We start from the raw sequence: 20,007 nt of genomic DNA, 5'->3' as shown, positions 1-20,007 counted from the left end.
TCCCAGCATTTGAAATAAAGATAACTTGGGACCTTCTGTACAACTGTGTGGGCTCTCTGCATTTCCCTCGTGGGAAAAGCCTGTAGAAGTGTAAGAGCCCATGATCACCATTTTTCTATAGGGTCCTTGGGCCATCATCTGGGGTTTCATAGAGAATTTAGCCCTGCTTATAGAATTTTGTAAGCCGATTTCCAAACGCCGATTAAAAAGCGTATCATTTTCTTGCGAACATAGTTTGCTAGGTTTGTAGAATCTATGAAACCCTATGACTTTTCCATCAATCCATATTGGTTTGGTTTCTTGTTAAACCTATAGGACTTTTCCCATGAAGTGGGATCTTCCCTAGAACTCCAGCTGATCCTCTTTTTGTGTCGGATAGGTTTTCCTTTTTTTAAAGAGCCTCTTGTCTATCGATTTAAAGAACCCCTTCGACCCTCAAAGAACATTCAACCTCGTTTCTGTTTCTTGAATGTTGAGTATTACAATGTATAACACACGTTAGGGTGCTCTTTGGTGCTGTTTCAACAGTAGCCGGTGGAACTGACTTTTTTAACAATAACAATAAAGGAAACATTAGTTCCACTGGTTCCTCAATGTTTGTCGTCGTGATTTTTTGTTCTTAGGGTTTCTTTCTTTTTGGGTTTGGGGTTTGTTTGGTTTTTTTTTATATATATAATGAAGTTTCGTAGTGATCAACTACTGAATTTCTGTGGTATTGATTACTGACTCGTGCAATTCAAACTCTCAGCCGCTCCGGGGCACAGCAGCGTGGTGGCTACGGCAAGGGGAGTTGGCTGTGTAACACTTTACCGGTAGGTTGGTTTTGACTTGTTGTGTTTTTAAATTGCACAGATGCACACAGCAAAAATCATTCGTGTGAGCCTGAATGGCAACTAGAGGGTTAATTTTTTGAACTTCAGGTATGCTACTCAAAAGAAGAAAATTAAAAAAAAGAAAAAAAAAGAAAAGAAAAACAAAACACTATTTTTTCAGTAAGCTTTTTTTTTTTTTCTGTAAACGATTTAGAAATAAATCTGAGACATGATGGTGCTGTACCAAAGCCTTATAAGAAACTTACTCTGCGCTCTATATAATCTCTCTATATCTGTATTGTTGCTCTCAGCCTCTGTTTTTGTGAAGACCTGTAAAATACCAGCAGGGGCAGTAAAGACTGGAATTCGTACTCCGTCACGGGGGAGCCCCGGGGAAGGCCTCGTCCTGCTCCGGGCTCCCTGTTACGTGGAGGGCATTTGGGGCTGAGGAGGAGGCACGGCCCACATTTGTCTACAGTCCCTAATTTTGTAGCAAGAGGAGCGAACGGGGGCACCCTCGCCCCACCAGTCGGGTGCTAATTTGTTCTCGGCAAGTGACTGTAACCTCCCAGGGAACGTGAACAACTCCTTGCTCTCCTCCCCTCCCGGGAAGCCAGCTGGGCAGAGAGCAGCCAGGAAGCTGACGGTGTCTCCTGAAGAGCGTTAGCTGTCACGGGAAAACGCCCAGCTGAGATTTGTCCGATCCGCCCTTCAAGGACTGGCTGAAAATCTTCCAACTGAGCCAAATTGCTTGGCCAGTGCAAAGCCAGACCTTGCCCGACTCTCTGTCCAGCCGTGTCTCGGCCCCTCCGCCTCTATCCAAAACATAGAGCGAACCCGACGGGCGTTCACTGGAGGCAACTCCTAGCCATGTCTGGTTTGGTGGCTCTAAGCAATAAACCCGCTCTGTCTGCCAAGGATGTTGGCCCCTTAGGCACTTGGGCTGTTGCCAGTTGAAAACCATACACGAACATAAATTGGAGGAAAATTTAATTTGAAACCCTGCCTTAATTGGGAGTGTTTTGTCCCTAGACCGTTGCCTGCTGGTATTTTATGGGCTGCTGAGTACTAAACAACTCATTGCCAGTAACATTGCATGTTCATAGATGAAAATTTTTAAAAAAACAGTTAAAAAAAAAAATGTACCCAGTTAAGAAATTATGGCAGTGTTGCAATGTTACGTAAAACTAGCCATTCTGTAGGAGAATGATGGATTTTGGAACTGATTAAAGTTTAACATTTAATTGCTCCTCATGTAACATTACTCTGCTTCAGAAATGTTTTGTATTTTGATATAAATAAACATTTGTTAAAAAAGAAACCGGAGGCGTACGCGGCATTTGTTTTACTTTCTGGCTGTCGTGACTCGTTTTATGGACACTCGTGAAGTCTTGCCCTTCGGGGTCAGAGGTTCTTGTGAAATCCCACCAGTATCCTTGTCTGGGACTCCTGGGATAGCCCATCACTGTGCCTGGAGGACTAAGGGCTTCAGGATGGAGAATTCCTGCTGTGAGCACATAGGTTCCCCCTCACTGAGTGGCCACACCAGTGGAGTAGGTCGGGCTGGTGAGCTATTCCCCTTCTAACTGCAGCACATTGCCAACACCATGCCATTGTTACTTTGCCAGTGGTTGCTTCATGTTTGAGCCATGCGATGCTGGGTGAAGACGAGTGGCTGTTCCTTGATTTCTGTGTGACTGCTATCAGTGCTGTCCAGGTGTGGCAGATCCTAATTTGCTGGCCTTTGTAGTGCCAGGAGCAGACGACGCCACACGGTGCACGAGAAGAAAAGGTTCAATGCCTGGATGTACGAAGCTGCTCCCGTTCCTTTCCTGCTGCAGCCCCCTAGGTTAGAATGGGGACGGTCAAGGTCCCATGTGTGTCCCCTGTGCTGTAGTCAATTCGGTCCCCCTCTGAAGTGCAGCAGCCCCTGGAAACGGGTACAGTTTAGCAGGTCTTCAAACAGCAATGGTCCTATCTTGCTGACTTGCACGTGCTTCCAGACCAGGCTTGGAGTGGTGCTGGGGCCATCTGAAAACCTGCCTGTCCTCCAGGTGGCAGGGGCTGTGCAGAACTTGGCTCCTTTGAAAGTCGCTCTTCGCGTGGCTGCTGAAGATGAAATAAGTCAGCCACACCACCGCTGGGCCTAATAGCAATCCCAGTGCCAGCCTCAGTTGCGTTAGGACAGCAGTAGTTGCTTCTTGCTTGTCTCTCATACAGCTTTTAAAAAAACTTAGTGGAATTTTAGAGTTGAGCGATTTTTAATCTGCAAATACCACCTGTGTCAATGGTTATGAAAGAAGAGATCGTTTCCTTTAATTGACCCTAGAATTTAGAGGACTGCCTAATTTGCAGTTAACCTGGCAGCCTGAGGAGCTTTGCAAACTCTACTGCAATGACTTTACCTCTCAGGTGGCCCACGGCAGCTGGCTACCAATGCCCAGCTATCCTGCACAATGCTTTAGGACGGGAAGTGAAAAATCCCATAGAAACCCCAGCAAAGATTTGGAGGAGGCGAGTGCAGTGACACAGTACAGGGGAGCTCAGAAACGTGCCAGCTAGGCTGAAACTGGGAACCGAGAAAGAAAATGATATTGTGTATAGTATGGCAGTTCTTATGAAACAGAGCCCTTGGCTATTGAGCTTAGAGTAAAGACAGCATCTCTCGCAGCCCATGGCTCCCACTGCAACTCAGAAGGAAGCGGGCCAGGCACACGCGGGCAGGATGGCACTTGCTGCAGTCCACCCTGCAGCAGTGCCACTGACTGGGAGGAGCACCAAAATACAGGTTCTCCCAGGGCACTATTTTCCCTACAGCCGGCTTTGTGCACGGGAACCCCGGGCTGAGCTAAAAAGTGAAATACGGGGAACGTGCATGCTCAGGGGGCGTTTCATGTAGGGGTGTACGAAACGGGCCCTATTCAATTCGGATTTGGCCCAAATCGGGGACAGTGATTCGATTCATTGATTCAGATCGCTGTCCCTGATTCCATTCGGCCGAACCTGAAGATTTGATGCCGATTCGGAGAATCAGCCATTCGGACATAGACACAGCTTGAAAAGTTTCTTTCTATAAACTTTCATGATACCAAAGCTATGCAGTGAGAACCAGGAGACCTGCGTTCAGTCCCTAGCTGGTCAGCGAGTGCCGCGGGCCCTTGGGCTGTCACGTTCCACTTCCACAATGAAAGGGGTTGCCAAATGGGGGATAACGCTTCCAACCTTGCCAGACTGGATGGGTTTTCCAAACAGGTGCCCCGTGTGCCAGTGAAATTCAGTTTGGACTCAGGCTCCTTTGAATACCAGGTTGGTGCTCCAATGCTAGGGCGGTTTCCATGTCCCCTAGGCACAGGATGATGAGTGATGGGCTTAAATTGTAATGAGGGAGATTCAGGTTAGACATCGGGGAAATATTTCTATCAACAACGAAACAGGTGACCTAGGGGAGCTGCTGAGTCTCCATCACAGGAGATTTTTTTAACAATAATTTAGAGAAGTGCCAGGAATGGTTTGGACATGATTGCTCCTTTCTTGGGGGATGGACTAGGTGACCTCTCAAGATCCCTCCCAAGAGTCATCACAGGGAGGGGCACATCCAGGAAAAGGCCCAGTCATTCCCAACTCCAGAAAGGAGGATTCCTGCTGTGAACACGCGGGTTCGCCCTCCCTGCCTGGCCACGCCAGTGGAGGAGACGGGCTGGTGAGGTATGTTGTGCCATTGTTACTTCATCGGCGGTTGCTGCGGGTTGGAGCCACGTGATGCAATAAAGCTGCCCCGACACCAGAGTTCTTACTGCAGTGGCCACCGGGTCCCACGGGAGAGGTGGCCTGAGGGAGGGTTCGCCTCCTGGGGGAAGGTGCGCTAGGATGATTATTTCCTTGTGGACCACATATATCATGGCCCGTAAAGTAGCTGGCTTCCCGCTCCCAGCCTGCAAGGCTCAGGTAAAAGTGGGGAGGAGTATAGTCTGGTTGTGTTGCAGGGTCCTGGTGGGGGATACCGGGGGTAAAAGCCAGACTCACCCCATCTTGCTCTTCTCAGGATACTGAAGTGATGGAGATGGAGACGGTGTCTGTGCTGGAGCACTGGCTGAGGAAGGTGAGGAGAGCCTGCCCATCTCTGAGTGAGAGCCTCAGCAAGGTGGCCCAGGCAGGGTACAACATCGGCAGTGAGGTTGCCAAAGCCTGTGAAAGCTGTCCATCGCCTGGATGCTGAATCGGGGACAGACCTTTAATGCTCAGATACCAGGACAGTCACAGGGGGGAGCTTGTTACAACGTTTGAGTGCCAGAAAGCTGAGCAGGAGAGGACCCTCTGTGTGGTGCTTGGGCCCTTAGATGCTAATGTTGGGGGAGGGTGGAATGAGACCAAGATTTAGCAGGCATTTATCAGAGGGGCCCTGGGGTGACAGCTTGAGCCTGACCTGTTCATTAGAAGGGAAGGTAACTGGATGTAATGCCAAGGTGCCTGGTGGGCACTGAGGTTGTAAGGCCCGGGCACTTGGACAGCAACGGGAAAGTGTAACCCTCTGGCTCAACATCACGTTGCTAACTACCCTGTACTATGCGAAAGACGGTTGTGGCAGAATAATGCCCCATCCTGGGCTAGTGCAGTGCAAGGGCCGGGACTGCAGCCTTTAGTGCAATGAAGGGTCAAACCCTCCAGGGCAACCAGCTGAATGGTAGCCAGGAAAGGCTTGTGCGTGGTCCTGATCTGGCAAGTCGCGCTGCTTTATGGTACCAAGCTAGGATGGTACCTGGCAGTAAGCAGGGGGCTCCGATTCCAGTCTCAGGCTCTGGGGGTGCAATAGCCATGGAGGTCTCTCACCTACACAGTGGGAGTGTGTGCATGTGTTGCTAAACTTAATGTGCCTTTGTTTAAGGCGCATTAAAGCCGTTTAGGTGCACGTCTACACATAGACACACTAATGCGCATGAAGGGACATTAAATTTAGACTCTCATAGCTAAGTCACATTAGCCCATGTGTAGCCACGCTAATGCACATTAAGGGGCTCGCATAGCTAAGTCACATTAGCCCACGCGTAGCCACGCTAATGCACATGAATGCAGCGTGTGTTCATTGACGCACACAGTGTTAATGCACATTAACCATCTACATGTGGGTTAATGCGATTTAGCTAATCGTGCCTAAATGTGGTACTTGTATCAAATTTAGGTGGGATTAACCTAAAATCACCATTTTTAAGGTGCAATCAGGGCGCACATGTTTGGATATGCTCCCTGAATGTGCCTTAAAAATGGCGATTTGGGGCTAATCCCGCTCTGAAAAGGCTACGTGTAGCCAAGCCCAGTGTGCTCTAGGCTCTGACCCCCTTGGTGAGTTTCGGGCCGAGTTGCCCAAAAAGGGCATAGCTGGTTTTGCTTCCCTTTCAGATCGAAGAAGAAGCTTCCAAGCTCTTTAAGCAGAAATTGGAAGGCAAAGCAGAAACCAGGTCAGAAACCAGATCAGAAAACGGGACAGAGAACAGGATGGGCCCTGCTGATACAGGAATGACCAGGTCACAGGTATTTCCATTCTGGGATGGATACAAGGGCCAGATCTTCACAAGTGTCCCCTTTGCACCCCCCTCCCCAGCTACTCTCAGCAGGATGCTTGCGGGCTGGAAACCTGGCCCTTGGCAGTCGGCTTGGACCCGTCTAAGGGGCTAAGCAGTCATCGTTCTACAAGGGGACAGGCTGATCTGACTGGGCCAGGAAGGACTAGCCTCTCTGCCTGGGCAGCTTTACCTCAAGTCGCTGGTTGTATTCTGTTTCCCTACCTTCTTCTGAAACATCCCATAGCAGGATGCCTGTTGCAAGTGAAGCGAAAGGCTCCCATTGACTTCAGGCCCTTAGAGACACAAGAGGCAAAGAAATGGCTTTTCTTGCACATAAAGCACCAGTGGCTTTACATTGCCATGTGTAATATCAGGTGGTTGGAGCAGAGGTTTGGCATATCCTGTGCTGCAGAGCATGATCCATGCAGTCTTGGCAAGCAGCTTCTGAGTAGTGGGACTGTGAAAGCAGCACGCGAGGTTGCAACGAGCCTCCTGTGAAAGTAGGCTGTAAAGCAGGCTATCTATCTGGTGAAGACTTCAGCTGAGTTTCATCCCAGTTCCCATCAGGCTGAGATGCTGCTGGCAGTAACTGGCTTTGCTTTACCCTCTTTCTTGCTCTTAGATGGTTCAAGTCTCTAACAGCAGACTGCCGGAGTTGGCGGCATCTAACCATTCTCTTTCGGACGGGAGAACAAAGGTCCAGTTCATACGATGGAGGTAAAGTCCTTGTACTCATCCTCGTGGAAATTCTTTGGCCTGGCTCATGAGGTGCTGTGCTGGAGTCAAGCTCCCCCAGGGAAGTGAGGGAGGGCAAAGAGAAGGTAATGAGTTTCATTGGGAGCTGAATGGGCTTGGGACTGGACCAAAGGACTTGCTCCTCCCAGGGTGCGTATCAGCACCACGAGCTTGATGGGGCTGTGCTGATTTCCACTGGTCAAGGATCACGCCCAATGCAGGCAGTGGCTCATCACAGAGCTCAGGAGCTTAACTTCTTCCTTATAAAGCAGTGTATTAGGACAGAGAGAGGGAGAAGCCAGGACCTTCCACAGCATGAAGCGATCATGCCCACTCAGTCATTACACAGCAACTCAGACCTCCTGGGCTCTAGTAGGACTTCCATCAGGCTTTAACACAATGCTGAGGAGCCTGCTTATTTTGGAGGTCACAGACTGACTCTTGGGTCATTCCTAGGTTAGTTCCTTGTCCTGCCATTGGGGCGGTACCTCGGTTATAGACTGAAGGGTTCATGTAAGGACTGGGAATCTTCCCAGTGCTGGTCTGGAGTGGAATGGTTGGCCGCTTCTTGGCAATCGAGCAACAGTTGTCAAGAAGTGTGTCCGACTAGACGCCCGCTGTCCTTGCAGCCGCACCCAGGTCTATCGTGTCCAGAGTGACATGAGAGAGGAAGCCATGCAAGAGAGGCTGGATCAAATCCGGAACAGGTGAGCTGCTTTCAACAGGGCCCTGCAATGCCTAACAGGTTCAAGAGGGGAAAGGCCGATGTGTTTTGATTCAACTGAGGTCAAGTCCCAAAAGGGCTGGTTCTGGATACCACCATGGGGAGTCCCCATCCCTGCCCCAAAGAGCTCGTGGTCTTAGCACAGAGCACCCTGCCCTTAACCTGTTGTTAGGGTGAACAGTCCCACTGTGTTCTGGCCAAGCCAAAAGGCTGGAGCTCTACAATAACAAGGCAGAGACTCCAGGTAGGATCCAGCAAAGGCAGTACCTTAACAGGGGCATAACCTGGGTGCTTCTGCTACTTCTAGCTGTGCCTGCTCTTGGAAACGTAATCTGAGGCCCCTAACTGGGTGATTTTCCAGTGGAAAAGAGATCCCAGTGCCTTAGCTAACCAGTCTTCACTGGCTAGGGATGAGCCCAACCAAGATCAACCCTCTGCTAGCTCAGGTGTTCTCCCAGCTGGGTGCTCAACCTGCCTTCCCTGCGGCACATCACAAGAACAAGGGCGCTGTCAGTGGAAGGGGACAGAGTCCAACCTGAGCAAAGGAAACACTTTGTTCATGCAGTAGGTGCAGGTCATTAGACCATCAAACTCATTGCCACAGGGAGTCATCGAAGGCAGAGGTTCCAGGAGTGACTATTTACGTAGACTGGAAGCTTATTCAGGCTTATAACAACTAATGTAAAACAGCAAGTTTTTGGGGGAAGGCTAAAAATCTCCTCTTCCAGGCATTCAACCTGATCTCTAGCCATTAGGATGAACCTTTGTGAGAACAGATTTCCCTACAGACACCTCCTGCGAGGTTCCTGCACTTTCATCTGAAGCACCTGGAGTTGGCGGCTGTCAGACAGACAAGTGGGCCAGGTGGACCTGGGGTCTCATCCGCTGTGTCCATTTCCAAATTCCTCCGCGTGCCTTGTTAGAGTCCAGTGGTTCTCAACCTGTGGGTTGTGACCCAAAAGTGGGTTGCAAGAATATATGAAAGGGCCGCAAACACATTTAAAAAACAGATCAAATTTTAAAAATAGAGTCTCCTTTAAAGAAGAAAAACCGTGGCTTTTCCCTTGTAGGCTGGCAAGGGTCCAGCCTGCGAGGGGTTGCTTGGGGCCCCACATGCCCCACACACAGCCCTCTGGCCCACACACTAGGGCCTGGGGGCAGCAGGTTCAGAGTGAGGGTCACTGGGTCGGGACAGGCCATTGATGTTTGCAAATGGGTCCTGGTACCAAAAGTTGGGAACCACAGTGTTAGACAACATCAGCTCACATCCGTTGTCATCACTTCATCATCCATTGATTCACTTTCAGCATCAGCTTTCTTGGTGCTTTGCCCATTAGGGGTTGAACCACAGATTCCCCTAAGTAATCTCCACTACAGGACAATCATGTCAAGATGCCAGGCCACTGCCGGGATGCTGCAGCGAAGCAGCAGTGTGCCCACAGCTCTTGGCAGCGTTCTCGCTCTGCAGTGGTGGGCCAAGCTCTGTGATTTCCCCAGTGCAGTGGTGGACCCAGGTAGCTGTTTTCCCCAGTGCAGTACTGAGCAGATCCCCTCCATAACTCCTTGTTCCTCCAGTGTATCCCAGCTCATGATCCAAGCTATGCACGACAACTTGTCAAACACTGACATCCGGGCCACTCTTTCAAGCTGAAGACAGCAGGTGAGGCAGCAGGCCAGGTAAAACGGTTGAGACAAGGAGTCCAGCTCCTTCCTAGAAAGGCAGGTCGTTGTAGCTTCTCCAAGCCCGCCATGCCCCTTGGCAAGCCTGGCCTGTCTGGCAGCCCAGCAGCAGGAGCTCTGGCTCTACTAGGGCTTGCAGAAGACCTCGTTCTGCATTTTTATGCAGCCCTGGGTTTTCTTTCCATCACTGCTTCCACCCAGGCCCCTCCAGTTCATCCCAGTGGGCTCCCCCACTCCTGGTCCTGAGCTGGGGCTATGCCTGGGCCCAGTATGAGGGGGAAATATTTGGTGTGAGACTTTCAGCTCCAAGAAGGTATCGACATCCAAGCCAGTTTTAGGGGGAGAAACCAGAGGCCAATTCTGGGCTCCACCAGGCTGAATTACCCCAAGTCACCCAATGAGCGGATGGGAGGGGGAGAGGGCCCTTTGCCCAAATCCCCGCTTGTCTAACATCATTTCTGGGTAAACAGGAGTTTTCCACTGAGTGCACTGAGGTCCCTGGGTAAAGATACTCCTATGTCCTTGCTGCTCAGGGTCCTGCCTCGTGGCTCAGCGCTGAACTAACGCTCCTCTTGTCCTGTATCAAAGGTTCCTCCGGCCAATTCAGAGCAGATCAGCTGGAAGCACGGCTGGGGTGATAGTTATCTTCTGATTCCCAACCCAGATAAATAAATAAAGACAGTTGTTTAAGACGTCCTAGAGCCCTGCTGCTTCTCAAGCAGGCTTGGCCCCGTGTCCGTGCAGCTGTCTGAGGTGCTTGGCAACGACTTTCCAGCAGATGGGAGTGTTAGCTTGCAGGATGGCGGAGTGCAGAGAGGGAGGGGAGGAATGAAGGTGGCGTGAGAAACTGTGGGAAGCTGGAAGAATAAGAGAACATGCCTGCCTGCCAGGGGACTTACCCTGCCCAGTGCCAGCTGTCCCTCAGTCTCTACTTAACCTGCTGGTTTTTATCCTGGCACCTGAGATGCTTCCCAGCCTTTCAAGAAGGGATGGATGCTCCCTGCCCCAGTGCTGGCTGTTCTACCGTGGGCAAAGCTTGAGCGATTCTTGAGCCAAGTCCTGTCCATGCCTTGAAGGGGGGGGGGGGGGGGGGCAGCACTGGCAGACAAGGTTCTTTGGGTAAATGTGATATTTTGTATTAGACCAACTCAATAGTTGGAAAAATTGTTCTTTACAAGCTTTTGTGCACAAACACCTTCAGGCATAGAGAGAGTTGGTGGAGACTGAGGGGATTATGGATAGCAACAATCCCCCACTTGCCCTCTCCCTCACAGAGGTCATTCATTGCTGTGGTATTGAGACCGTCCTTGTGAGATTGCATTTCCCATCTCATAGAATCATAGATCCGGTGAATCTCATAGATCCGGTATAGCCTGTAATGCACGTGCAAGTTTCTCTCCAGAGATTTTGCCTTCATATTCCTCTGTGCATTTGTTGTTTGTGTTGTGGCAATGGCCAGAGGCCTTCCTTATTCGGGGAGCAGAGCTTTGCTGTGCCTTGGGCCGTGCAGGTCCACGGGAAGACACAGGCCCAGCCCTGAAGAGTTGTCCACCTCAAAGAGCAAGCTGGAGCTGAGTGCTCAGGCTGCTGCTGGCCCACGGCAAGTTAGTTGTGCGTCTATATACCAGTATTTTCCTTCACAAGGTTGCTTATATTCTGAATGCTGGGAAAAGGGGCTCTGGGAGTCTTCAGGGAAGAAACGGGAGTGAGAAGAGAATCACTGGATTGAGAGATGAGCGTCAAGTCCAAAGTGGGCACGGAGGGGGGCGCTCTTACCCCTACACCTATATCATGTGGTTCCTGGCTGTCCTGGCCATCAGGCCCTGTTGTGAGAGCGGCACTGGAAGAAACACAGAAAGGTCTTGTTATAGAAAGGGCCAGCCCTGATCCCATGCTCCTGTTGCTTGTTAAGCAACAACGGTAAACACAGAGCAAGGGAGAAGATGAGGGCAAAGCCATTACCATTGTTATTACAGGCTCAGCGTCTCCAAGACATTGGCAGAAACAAAGTCATTAAGTGGCTCGAATGGAGCTTTGTTCCATGCATGATTAAGCCACTTGGAAGGGGAGGGGGGCTTGGAAGCAATCCGCCAGCTGCACCTGTAGTACAGGGGGCACCTATTCACGCTGAATTAAAGCAAAATGAGTGGCAAATTTGAGGTTGTTCAGCCATGACCAAGGCATTTGTGTAGCTAAATGGGGCTGAAAGAGCTAATCAAGGTGTTTGGGATCATGGATTTCTCAGGGGCATAGGCAGATGCTGAAGGGCCCATGGGCAGCCTCATCTGTGTGCTGTGCAGGGGCAAACCCTCAGGCCTAGGGTGGTCAGGGCACCATGATGTTATTTGGGCACCTCAGTGGATCACTGCAGAGGTCTGGGTGCATGTAAGGCCCTCGTGGAGCCTTTTACCTCCATGCACGTTTTAACCCAAGTTCCTTAGGACTGGCAGAGGGCTCCTGGGCATTGAGCAAGCTCTGCTGGATGGAGGAGGCTGGACTTCAAGTGCCAGGCATGAAGCATGGGAGCTGAGGACAGCAGGCTGGGAGAGGCCTGGATCTGGCCTTCCTGAGGGCCCTATTGCAGTCACAGGGTGGGGGAGTAGTGTCTCTTCCTCTTTGCCAGCTCTTTCCAGCTCAGTCAAGGGAAGCATCAATTGTAACCCCGCTGTACTACTGTGTAACAGAGAGCCTGGGGGGTCCGTGTTACATGAAGGTAAAAGCAGCCTAGCCAGGGAGCTCTACAGGCTAGGCAGGACAGCAGCTGCTGGTTGACAGAGCAGCAGGGCTAATGAGGCAATTAGCAACCAGCCCAGGCACTCACCTGACCAGAAGTAGGCAGAGCCCTGGGAGTGCATACGTCTGTGGTTTGGGCTGGCAAGCCAGGCTAGCCCTGCTCGCTGCAGGGTTAGGAGCTCCTGCCCAGGAGAGGCTCCCAGGGACACGGGTCTGATCACTTAGCTGCTTGTGGGAACACAGAGGCTTAGGGAGCTCACCAGGAGCCAGGCTGGGAGGTTTGCAAGCCCCAAGGTAAAGAAGGTTTGCCCTCTTCAAGGGACAGAGGGCTGCTTTCTCTGTTGCTGTTATGTTATAGCTCTGGGGCATATGTTTACTTTACCATTTGTACTGGCAGCTTAGGGTTGGGACTATAGGGGTGGTAGGAGGTCCCATTAGTACCCAAGGTACACACAATCACCTTGAGCTCTGCCAGGGGCAAGCTCAAGCATTTATTGGGCCCATAGTAGGCACAGAGTGCCAGGTGCAGCCAGATGGGGCCTGGTGATAGAAGGGACAAACAGAGCTAGAGCCTCAAAGCCAGGTCCAACACAGTGGGCCTCCGGCTAGAAGGCCTAGCTATATTAAAGGGCCAGAGGACAAGGAGGCTGAAGCCCCAGCAGAGGGAACAACATCTTCATAACACGCACGAGGCATGAGGCGTGGTAAAGGGAAAGATTTGGAGCCATGCAATTAGTCCTTGAGGCTTGAGCTGCCCTTCAGTGGCACAGTTACCCATGAAGCTCAGCAAGGGACCTGGGTGCAGGCACAGACCAGCGGGGTCCACTGGGACTGAGGCCTAGCGAAGGCCTGTGCGCAGCCTCCCTATATATGATAAATGACACTGAGACGTGGCAGGCAAGACAGGAAGGTGCCCTGGGGTGGAACAGGGCACAGTTGCGGAGCCACCAAGGGCATCACAGCCACTCCTGGGACTCAGATGTGTTGCATACTGCCAGAGCGGGGTCTGCTGGGCTTCACCAGTCTCAGCCCATCATGCCAAGCTGCCAGTGGGTCTATGAGCTGGATCTGCCAAGTGCTGCAGAGGAACCAGAACAGGCCCCAGTCCTTGCAGTGACTGAACAGCCCCAGGGCCCAATTGCTGAGTGCCAGAGGCCTGTGGGAAGGCTGTCAGTAGCTTTGTCACTTCTTCCCAGGTGCAGCTGGCAGGGAAATGAGAAGCTGTGGCAGGTAGCCCAGCCCATGGCCTGCAGCTCGATGCCTGGACCTGAGGCCAGGTGGGAATGTTTCTAAGAGAAGCCCCAGTGGCTGCCACAGGCAGACGCCGTGGCCAGAGGTACAGTTGCAGTACAGTGAATTATTGATCGGAGTTAACGCTATGGCTCTGACAACACCATTACCAGCTTGGACTTCATGTTTAAATCATCACTCCAGTGGCTTGGAAACACGCGATCTTTTATTGAATGCATGCTCAGCGGCTCTTCCTGATCCCATCCCTCTGTTCGTTTCCTGTGGCGGTGCTGGGAGGCAGGTGGAGAGCAGAGATGCAGAGATGATGATTCTGGAGCTGTGTGGATGAGGGTCTCAGGCCTGGGCCAGGTGGCTGGAGAGGGCTTGCAGTACATGACTTGGGGCTTGCCCACCTTGCAGCAGGTAGGGCAGTGGGTTTGACATGAGCATAATAACAGGGCAGAGATTTTGCTGGGCAGAAACAAATCTCATGGCCAACAGGTGAGTGCAGTTGGAGCTGGGTGTGGATAGCAGTGTGCATCTTTACTGCAGCCCTGACCAGGACTGAAACGTCAGCTCAGTCTGAAAGGTTCAGCATTTCGTGTCTAAGGCACGGAGCCCTCCAGTCTCCCACCAACCCGCTTACTATGAGCTCTGATTGTGGGGACACTTGCAAGGTGTGCTGAAACCCAGCAAACTAGTTTCATACCTAGGAAAATAGTTACTAGTGTACTGTTTCCTGGCTGCTGGCTGGGCTGTTTAGGAGAGAACTGTACTGGAATATGAACAGGACCATTTCAGTTATATTCCCAGTTCTGCCACAGACTTACTGTGTGAGCTTGGTGCTTTCTCACTCTGCCTCAGTTTCCCTAGTTGTACAATGCAACCCAGCCAGGGAAGCGATTCCACCCTGCGTGGTATCAATTCTGACGCCACCCTGCACCCTCCACCCCTTCATATCTTGGCACCTGTGAGGTGCACTGTAATTATTCTCAGTTCCATTCTCTTGTCCCATGGGGTGGTGCCTGGGCAGCGGGGTGTTTTTGCAAGGGGATATTTTGCTTTTCAGTCTGTCCATGATGCTCTGTGCTTAGGTTGAGGCTGAGGAAGTGGTCCTGGCACCTGGAGCAAAATTGGCAAGGTTTGTGAGGGGCTCTGGATCTTGGCGGTGTCTGCTCCATGGTATGGCACCAGCTCCTGGTGCTCCATCATCTCTTTCCCAGAGGCTCTTGGCCCCCAAGCTGGACAGCTTTGCCGGGCCTGAGAAGCAGAGCTGCTGGCTGCAATAGATATTCCTGAGCTATCAGCCCTCTTGGATCCTGCCCGCAGCCTTGGAGATCCTGCAGAGCCTTTGACCTGTGGAGGCCAGCGTGGGGAGCAGGGCAGTGTGACCTGCCTCTGCAGCCGATGTTGCTGAGACCTGTGCGAGGTTTGGAGACCTGCTCCTCCTTTGGTGTCCCTTTGGCTGCCAGATGGCGCTGCTGGCCCAGCTCTGAGAGGCTTCTGCATCCCTGGCCTTTCATCTCAGCTCCCATCCCAAGCCCTCCGCCTGATGCCTCAGGCTTTTCTCCCTGCACAGACACTGCTAACCTACAGGAACCTGGCTTGGAGACCCTGCCAGCCTGCAGCCCTGGAACAGCTCTCTGGGACCCTGCATGAGCTGTCAGCCCCTTGCATCCAGGGGAAGGGTTTGGGAGGGCAGGACTGAGTGCTGGGGCCCTGGAGAGACTGGACTCATGCACTGCAGCAGACTGGACCTGCTCAGCATCTGGAGGAGCTGCTGCAAGCTGGTCCTCAAGCATGAGGGAAAGAAGGGAGCATCAAGTGTTTGGTATCCAGGAACTGGGACAACAGGAGGCAGGGGTAGACCCACCTGCCCTGTAGCTCCTTACACATGTGGCAGCTCTGTGCAATGGGGGCTGCCCCAGCCAAGAAGGGAGAGTCCTGGGCAGAAGGGGTCCTTGTTGGGGTCAGTATTTTGCTCAACAGATTGGGGCCAGGACATGAGCTCCATCTCCAGCCCTGCTCCTGGGATCTCTCTTCCTCTGCACCTTGCTGTGCTGTAACACGGGGGAAGAGGGGATGTTGTGCCAGGCTTGCATCATTCATGGCCCAGGGGCACAGAGCAGTGGGTTTCATCTGCCCACTACCCCTCCCTGCAGCCAGGCCCCAGCCTGTCTTCTCCCCTTGAATGTGGAGCTGCCCGTGTCTTGTTCCTTCTCTGCTAGCACGGAGGGATCTTTCCCCACTTGCTCCTCTGACAGAAACAAAGATCACGGGAGATGTCAAGTGTAATTATAATCCCTGCCACGGCAAGCAGTGCCCCCTCTCCCCGCCCTCCCAGCCACGACACTGGAGCTGGGTGGCATCCCCTGCACTGCGCACAGCCCGGGGGAGCTGTCTGTCAGAGGAATCGTGCTCGGCCTCCGTGGAGAGAGGGAGAAAATAAACTTTCGTCTTTCAAGCTTAAGATCAGATGCAAGATTAAAGGCAATTGGGAAAGGCAAATGCGCTAATCTGATGGAGCAGGGGCTGCAGAGGCAGGCGTCCTCGTATCCCTCATCATGCTGACTCCAGCCCCACGGCCCTCCAAAGGCCTGTGCCTTGCCATGGCCACGCAGGTGCTCAACTCTGACCCTAGTGTGGCCTTGTTGCCTGTGCCATGCCCAGCCTGGCTGGGAACACCTGCCAGTGCCTCCCCTCCATACGTGGACCCCCTGCCAGTGCATGACCCTGGCTTCCCTTTATCCGTGACCTCTCAGCCAGACACTCCCATCTGTCCATGACCCCATGTCATACAAGCCTCTCGCCATCCCTGTGGCTGACACATCCCCTCTGCCTCTGACGCTCACTCCTCTCTGCTCCGTGTCCAGTGCTTACCTTAGCCCTGTGTTAGATACCTGCCCTGTTTCCCCTTCACCCCTGACCCCACCTTCATCCCATTTGGCCCTGTCCCTACATCGCCCCTCCATTCAACCCCATGCCCTGGGACAAAGCTCACTGGCCATCTCCCGGAGCAAGCGCAGGTGGCCCTCGGGCTGGGTGGATTGGCACCCTCTCTTTTTTCTTCAGTAATTACCAGCTCCGGGGTCACTCTTCCAGGCGTGCTGTTTATACTTATTATCCAGCAACAGAAGTCCTTTTCAGGGAAGGGCCAGGCAAACACAAAGTGGCTCTTAGCAGCTCCCCCGTTCCAGCCTCTTTCCCCCTCCTGTGCTGTATCTTCTTGACAAATCCTGTTGTCAAAACTGTAACCCAGAGCAGGGCAGGATCTCTCTTGACCTCCCTTTTCTGTGGTTGGGAGTCAATGCTGGCAATCCAAACACCTGACAAAGGCGCTGACTGGGAGCGCCCCGCCTGGAGCATCCTCAACTGGAGAGCTCAGTGCCCTTTGAGTGCTGAAGTGCCAGCCCTCTCTGGCTGTCTGCGCAGCTCAGAGGTTATTGTTATGCTTGGAGAGGGCTGCAAATCTGAGTGATGAGTTTTGTGGTTCTGGCCCAGTTGCCTGAATGGAGAGTGCATCCATTGCTCGCTGTGGAGCTGCGTGCGTCTGTCAGGTGCTGTGTGGTACCATGGGCCCGGGTCAGGGCTGAGGGGCACTGACCGGTATCATGCAGAGGCCACGGGCGCAGGAATGAGCACGGTGACAACACCGGAGTCCCTTTCAGGATAGCTGGGGTCTGAGACAGGCTCATCTGAACTGTGCCCAGCTGTGGTTTTGCTGCCCTGGGGGACTTCTGGGTCATTTAACCATGTTGATAAGGGCCTGGAGATGTGTGTAGCTGCTGCCCCTTCAGAAAGGGAGCAGGAGCTTTCTCATGCAGGTGTTTGTGGCACAGGCCTGGTGGAGTGGCAGCTGAGGGCCTGGGGCAGGGCCAGCGGGATACCGATGTCCTCTGCATGCTCACACCAGCCGCTGTCGATACAGTCCTCCTTGCGTTTTTTATCAGCATTACCATCCAATATTCCCTGTCCGCTTTGTCTTTGCTTTGCATTTTATCAATATGACTGGCTCATCCTCCAGTCCCCCTGCATGGGTTTATTAATATTGCCCTCTGATCTGTGGGTAGCAGCTGCTTTTTATATTCCAGCCCCATCCCCAGCTCCTCCAAGCCCAGTCGCCATGTTTAATTAGATTTTCCCCTTGGCTCAGGCAAACACAAATTGAGCTCCTGGTATCTCTCTCCTGTGCTGAAGCTAGTGCCTGGCCAATGCAGACCGCTCCCTCCTTGATATTAATATTCCATCATGGTCCTGTATTCGTCTCCTGGCGAAAAAGTCCAGGGAGAGCTCTCATATCACAAGTGTTTGCTTGAATAGCAGGGAGCTGATTTATACAGTGAACCTCTTTATGTAGGAACAGGGTGCAACCCGGGACCAGACAAGGACATACTGTGCCCATCTCTGGGAGTCAGGATACTCGGGTTCAAGTGTGTTATGTAATGATTAGACATGAAGGATTTGAATCGGGATGTCTGGGTTCTGGTCCTGGCTTGAGACGCTCGAGTATCTAGTACTTAAACCACCAGATCAGGAGCCAGGGGTCTTGTGTAACAGATGGTTAAATGGTCTTCAGATCAACCATTCAAGTATTCAGTTGACGTTGCTCTTTGGTTAATAAAATATCTGGTATCAAACAAATTGTTTGTATTTTTTGGTAGTTGACTGACTCTGGCCTGAGATTCTGTTTTTGGACCTGGGTCTGTTTTTGGACCTGGGCAATGCGTCTAGTGACCCGAAGGTGGGTGTAAACGTGTCAAGGCTCCTGGGGTCTAGCCCCATATTTGTATTTGGAGCAGGGCTCTCAAAGTTAGGATGGCTGGGTCACTTGCAGGGGGACCTTGCATGGACTCATGGGTCCTGATCCTGAAATCAGACTCTAGCAAGCTGTCTGCTTGCCTGAATCAGGGTCTGGTTTCTGTGGGTTGAGCCTGCAGCATCAGATGCTTTTAAACTCTGGGCCTGGCAGCTGCCTTCATCAGGATGGCCTGAATGGCAGGCACCCCTTTCACCAGCAGCGAGAGGAGCATTGCTCAGGGAGATCACAGCGTGGGACGTCCTGTAGGACTATGAATCACCCCCAACAAACCAGGGGGCTGGGGAGAGCTGGCAGTGGATGTCAGGGGTGCCTCTGACCAATGGTCAGGAACATTTCCACGTCAGAGGGAAGGAAAATTGTTTATGCAAAGTTTGTCGGCTCCTTCAGGCATGACGGGAGCTAATGATTGTTCTCTCTGTATCTCGCATCTTTTGCCAATTTTGAAGATTAAAAATCATCCCTGCATGTTGGGGGAAGTGTCTGGCGTCCTTTTTTACGAGGAAGACGTGTCTTGTTTCTGCTGCTGCCCCTATGGGCTTCTGTGGGCTCTGGGTTTTGTCTGTTCTGGTTTCCTGTCCCGTTCTTTCAAGCTCTGTCTGTTATTCTAGGTCCGCAGGAGTCTGCACCACTATTTGCAACAGAGACTTATGATTCTGGATGCCTCGGTTTTGGGGGGAAGCATTCCCGGAGGGCTCTTAAAGAGGTCTTCTCTTCACCCACTGCCTGTGTGCACCCTCCACTTGCCCCCCCAAATCTTGGCTCCTTTAAGATGTCTCAAGGTGGTCGCTGAAAATCACTCCTCGCTTGTGGTGGTCTTGGTCTTAACCCACAGCTCTCCTGCTGCTGCCTTCCCTGCCAGCTGGGACCGGGCTAAGACATTTCCATGGTGGGAGAAGGGTTTGGAGACTTTGAGGTTGGGTTTCATCGTGCCTGTCTGCTGGGTAGCTGGGCAGGGGGCTGGCAGCACCCAGCACTTGTCCAGGCACCCAGGTTGAGTTCAATCATAAGCACTGTGCTCCTTTTGCAGCAAAGTGAAGGCGAGCCCCTCGAGTGGGATGAGTGACTCATCTAAATCAACTTCCCGGAGGTGAAAGACTCTCTCTCCAACCTAATCAACAGAAGGTGCTTTAATTAGAGGCTGATGGTTCCTCAAGGACAAGTGTCACTTCACAGCAGGAAAATGGATGTGGGTCTTAAAATAGTCCACTTCTCCAGGCAGGAGGCAGAGCCCCCTGTCGTCTCCAGCTCAGGACCAGTCGCTAAGGCTGGAGGCTGTGGAGAGGGGCAACCGTGCAGGGTACTGCTCTGCGAAGGGGCAGTATCACCAGCCCTAGCAGAGACAAGTGACTCAATGCCCCCCATGGTCATGTGCTAAGTTAAATGTTGGAGCCTATAGTAGAACCCAGTGCTCCCAGTTTCCAGTCCAGTGCTCTGCCTACTGGATGCCTAGCACCTCCCAGTAGTCTTGCAGTCGAAGGTAAGGAGTGAGTGGGTACGTATGAAGGATGCTTGGATAAAGCCAAAGCGTTCCCTCTTTCACATGTTGGAAGCCCAGTTCCCAGCCACAGCCTCTGGGAACTCTCCAGCTTCAACTCAGCAAGGCCTGAGGAGCTTGTTGCAGGTCATTTTACACAGCTGCTCCTGCTGCTGCTGATTGTCACACCTAACAGTCTTTAAATTAGCCCCAGCTGGGCTGGCAGGGATGCTTGGTGTGCT

At 52.2% G+C, this 20,007-nt stretch overlaps 1 protein-coding gene across 1 annotated transcript; it reads left to right on the top strand.

The window, feature by feature from the left end:
• The first annotated feature begins 4,620 nt into the window (after positions 1-4,620).
• On the top strand, positions 4,621-10,183 carry SPATA19 (spermatogenesis associated 19). Its single transcript, XM_014596113.3, has 7 exons — positions 4,621-4,757; positions 4,855-4,911; positions 6,207-6,338; positions 6,993-7,087; positions 7,735-7,812; positions 9,405-9,489; positions 10,098-10,183. The coding sequence occupies exons 1-6, from the start codon at positions 4,680-4,682 to the stop codon at positions 9,478-9,480; spliced, it is 516 nt and encodes a 171-aa protein (XP_014451599.3). The 5' UTR covers positions 4,621-4,679; the 3' UTR covers positions 9,481-9,489; positions 10,098-10,183.
• The last annotated feature ends 9,824 nt before the right edge of the window (positions 10,184-20,007 follow it).

This window comes from Alligator mississippiensis, chromosome 16 (assembly GCF_030867095.1).
Source record: "Alligator mississippiensis isolate rAllMis1 chromosome 16, rAllMis1, whole genome shotgun sequence".
NCBI classification, from domain to species: domain Eukaryota; kingdom Metazoa; phylum Chordata; order Crocodylia; family Alligatoridae; genus Alligator; species Alligator mississippiensis.
This window is presented reverse-complemented; position numbering and strand designations above follow the sequence as displayed.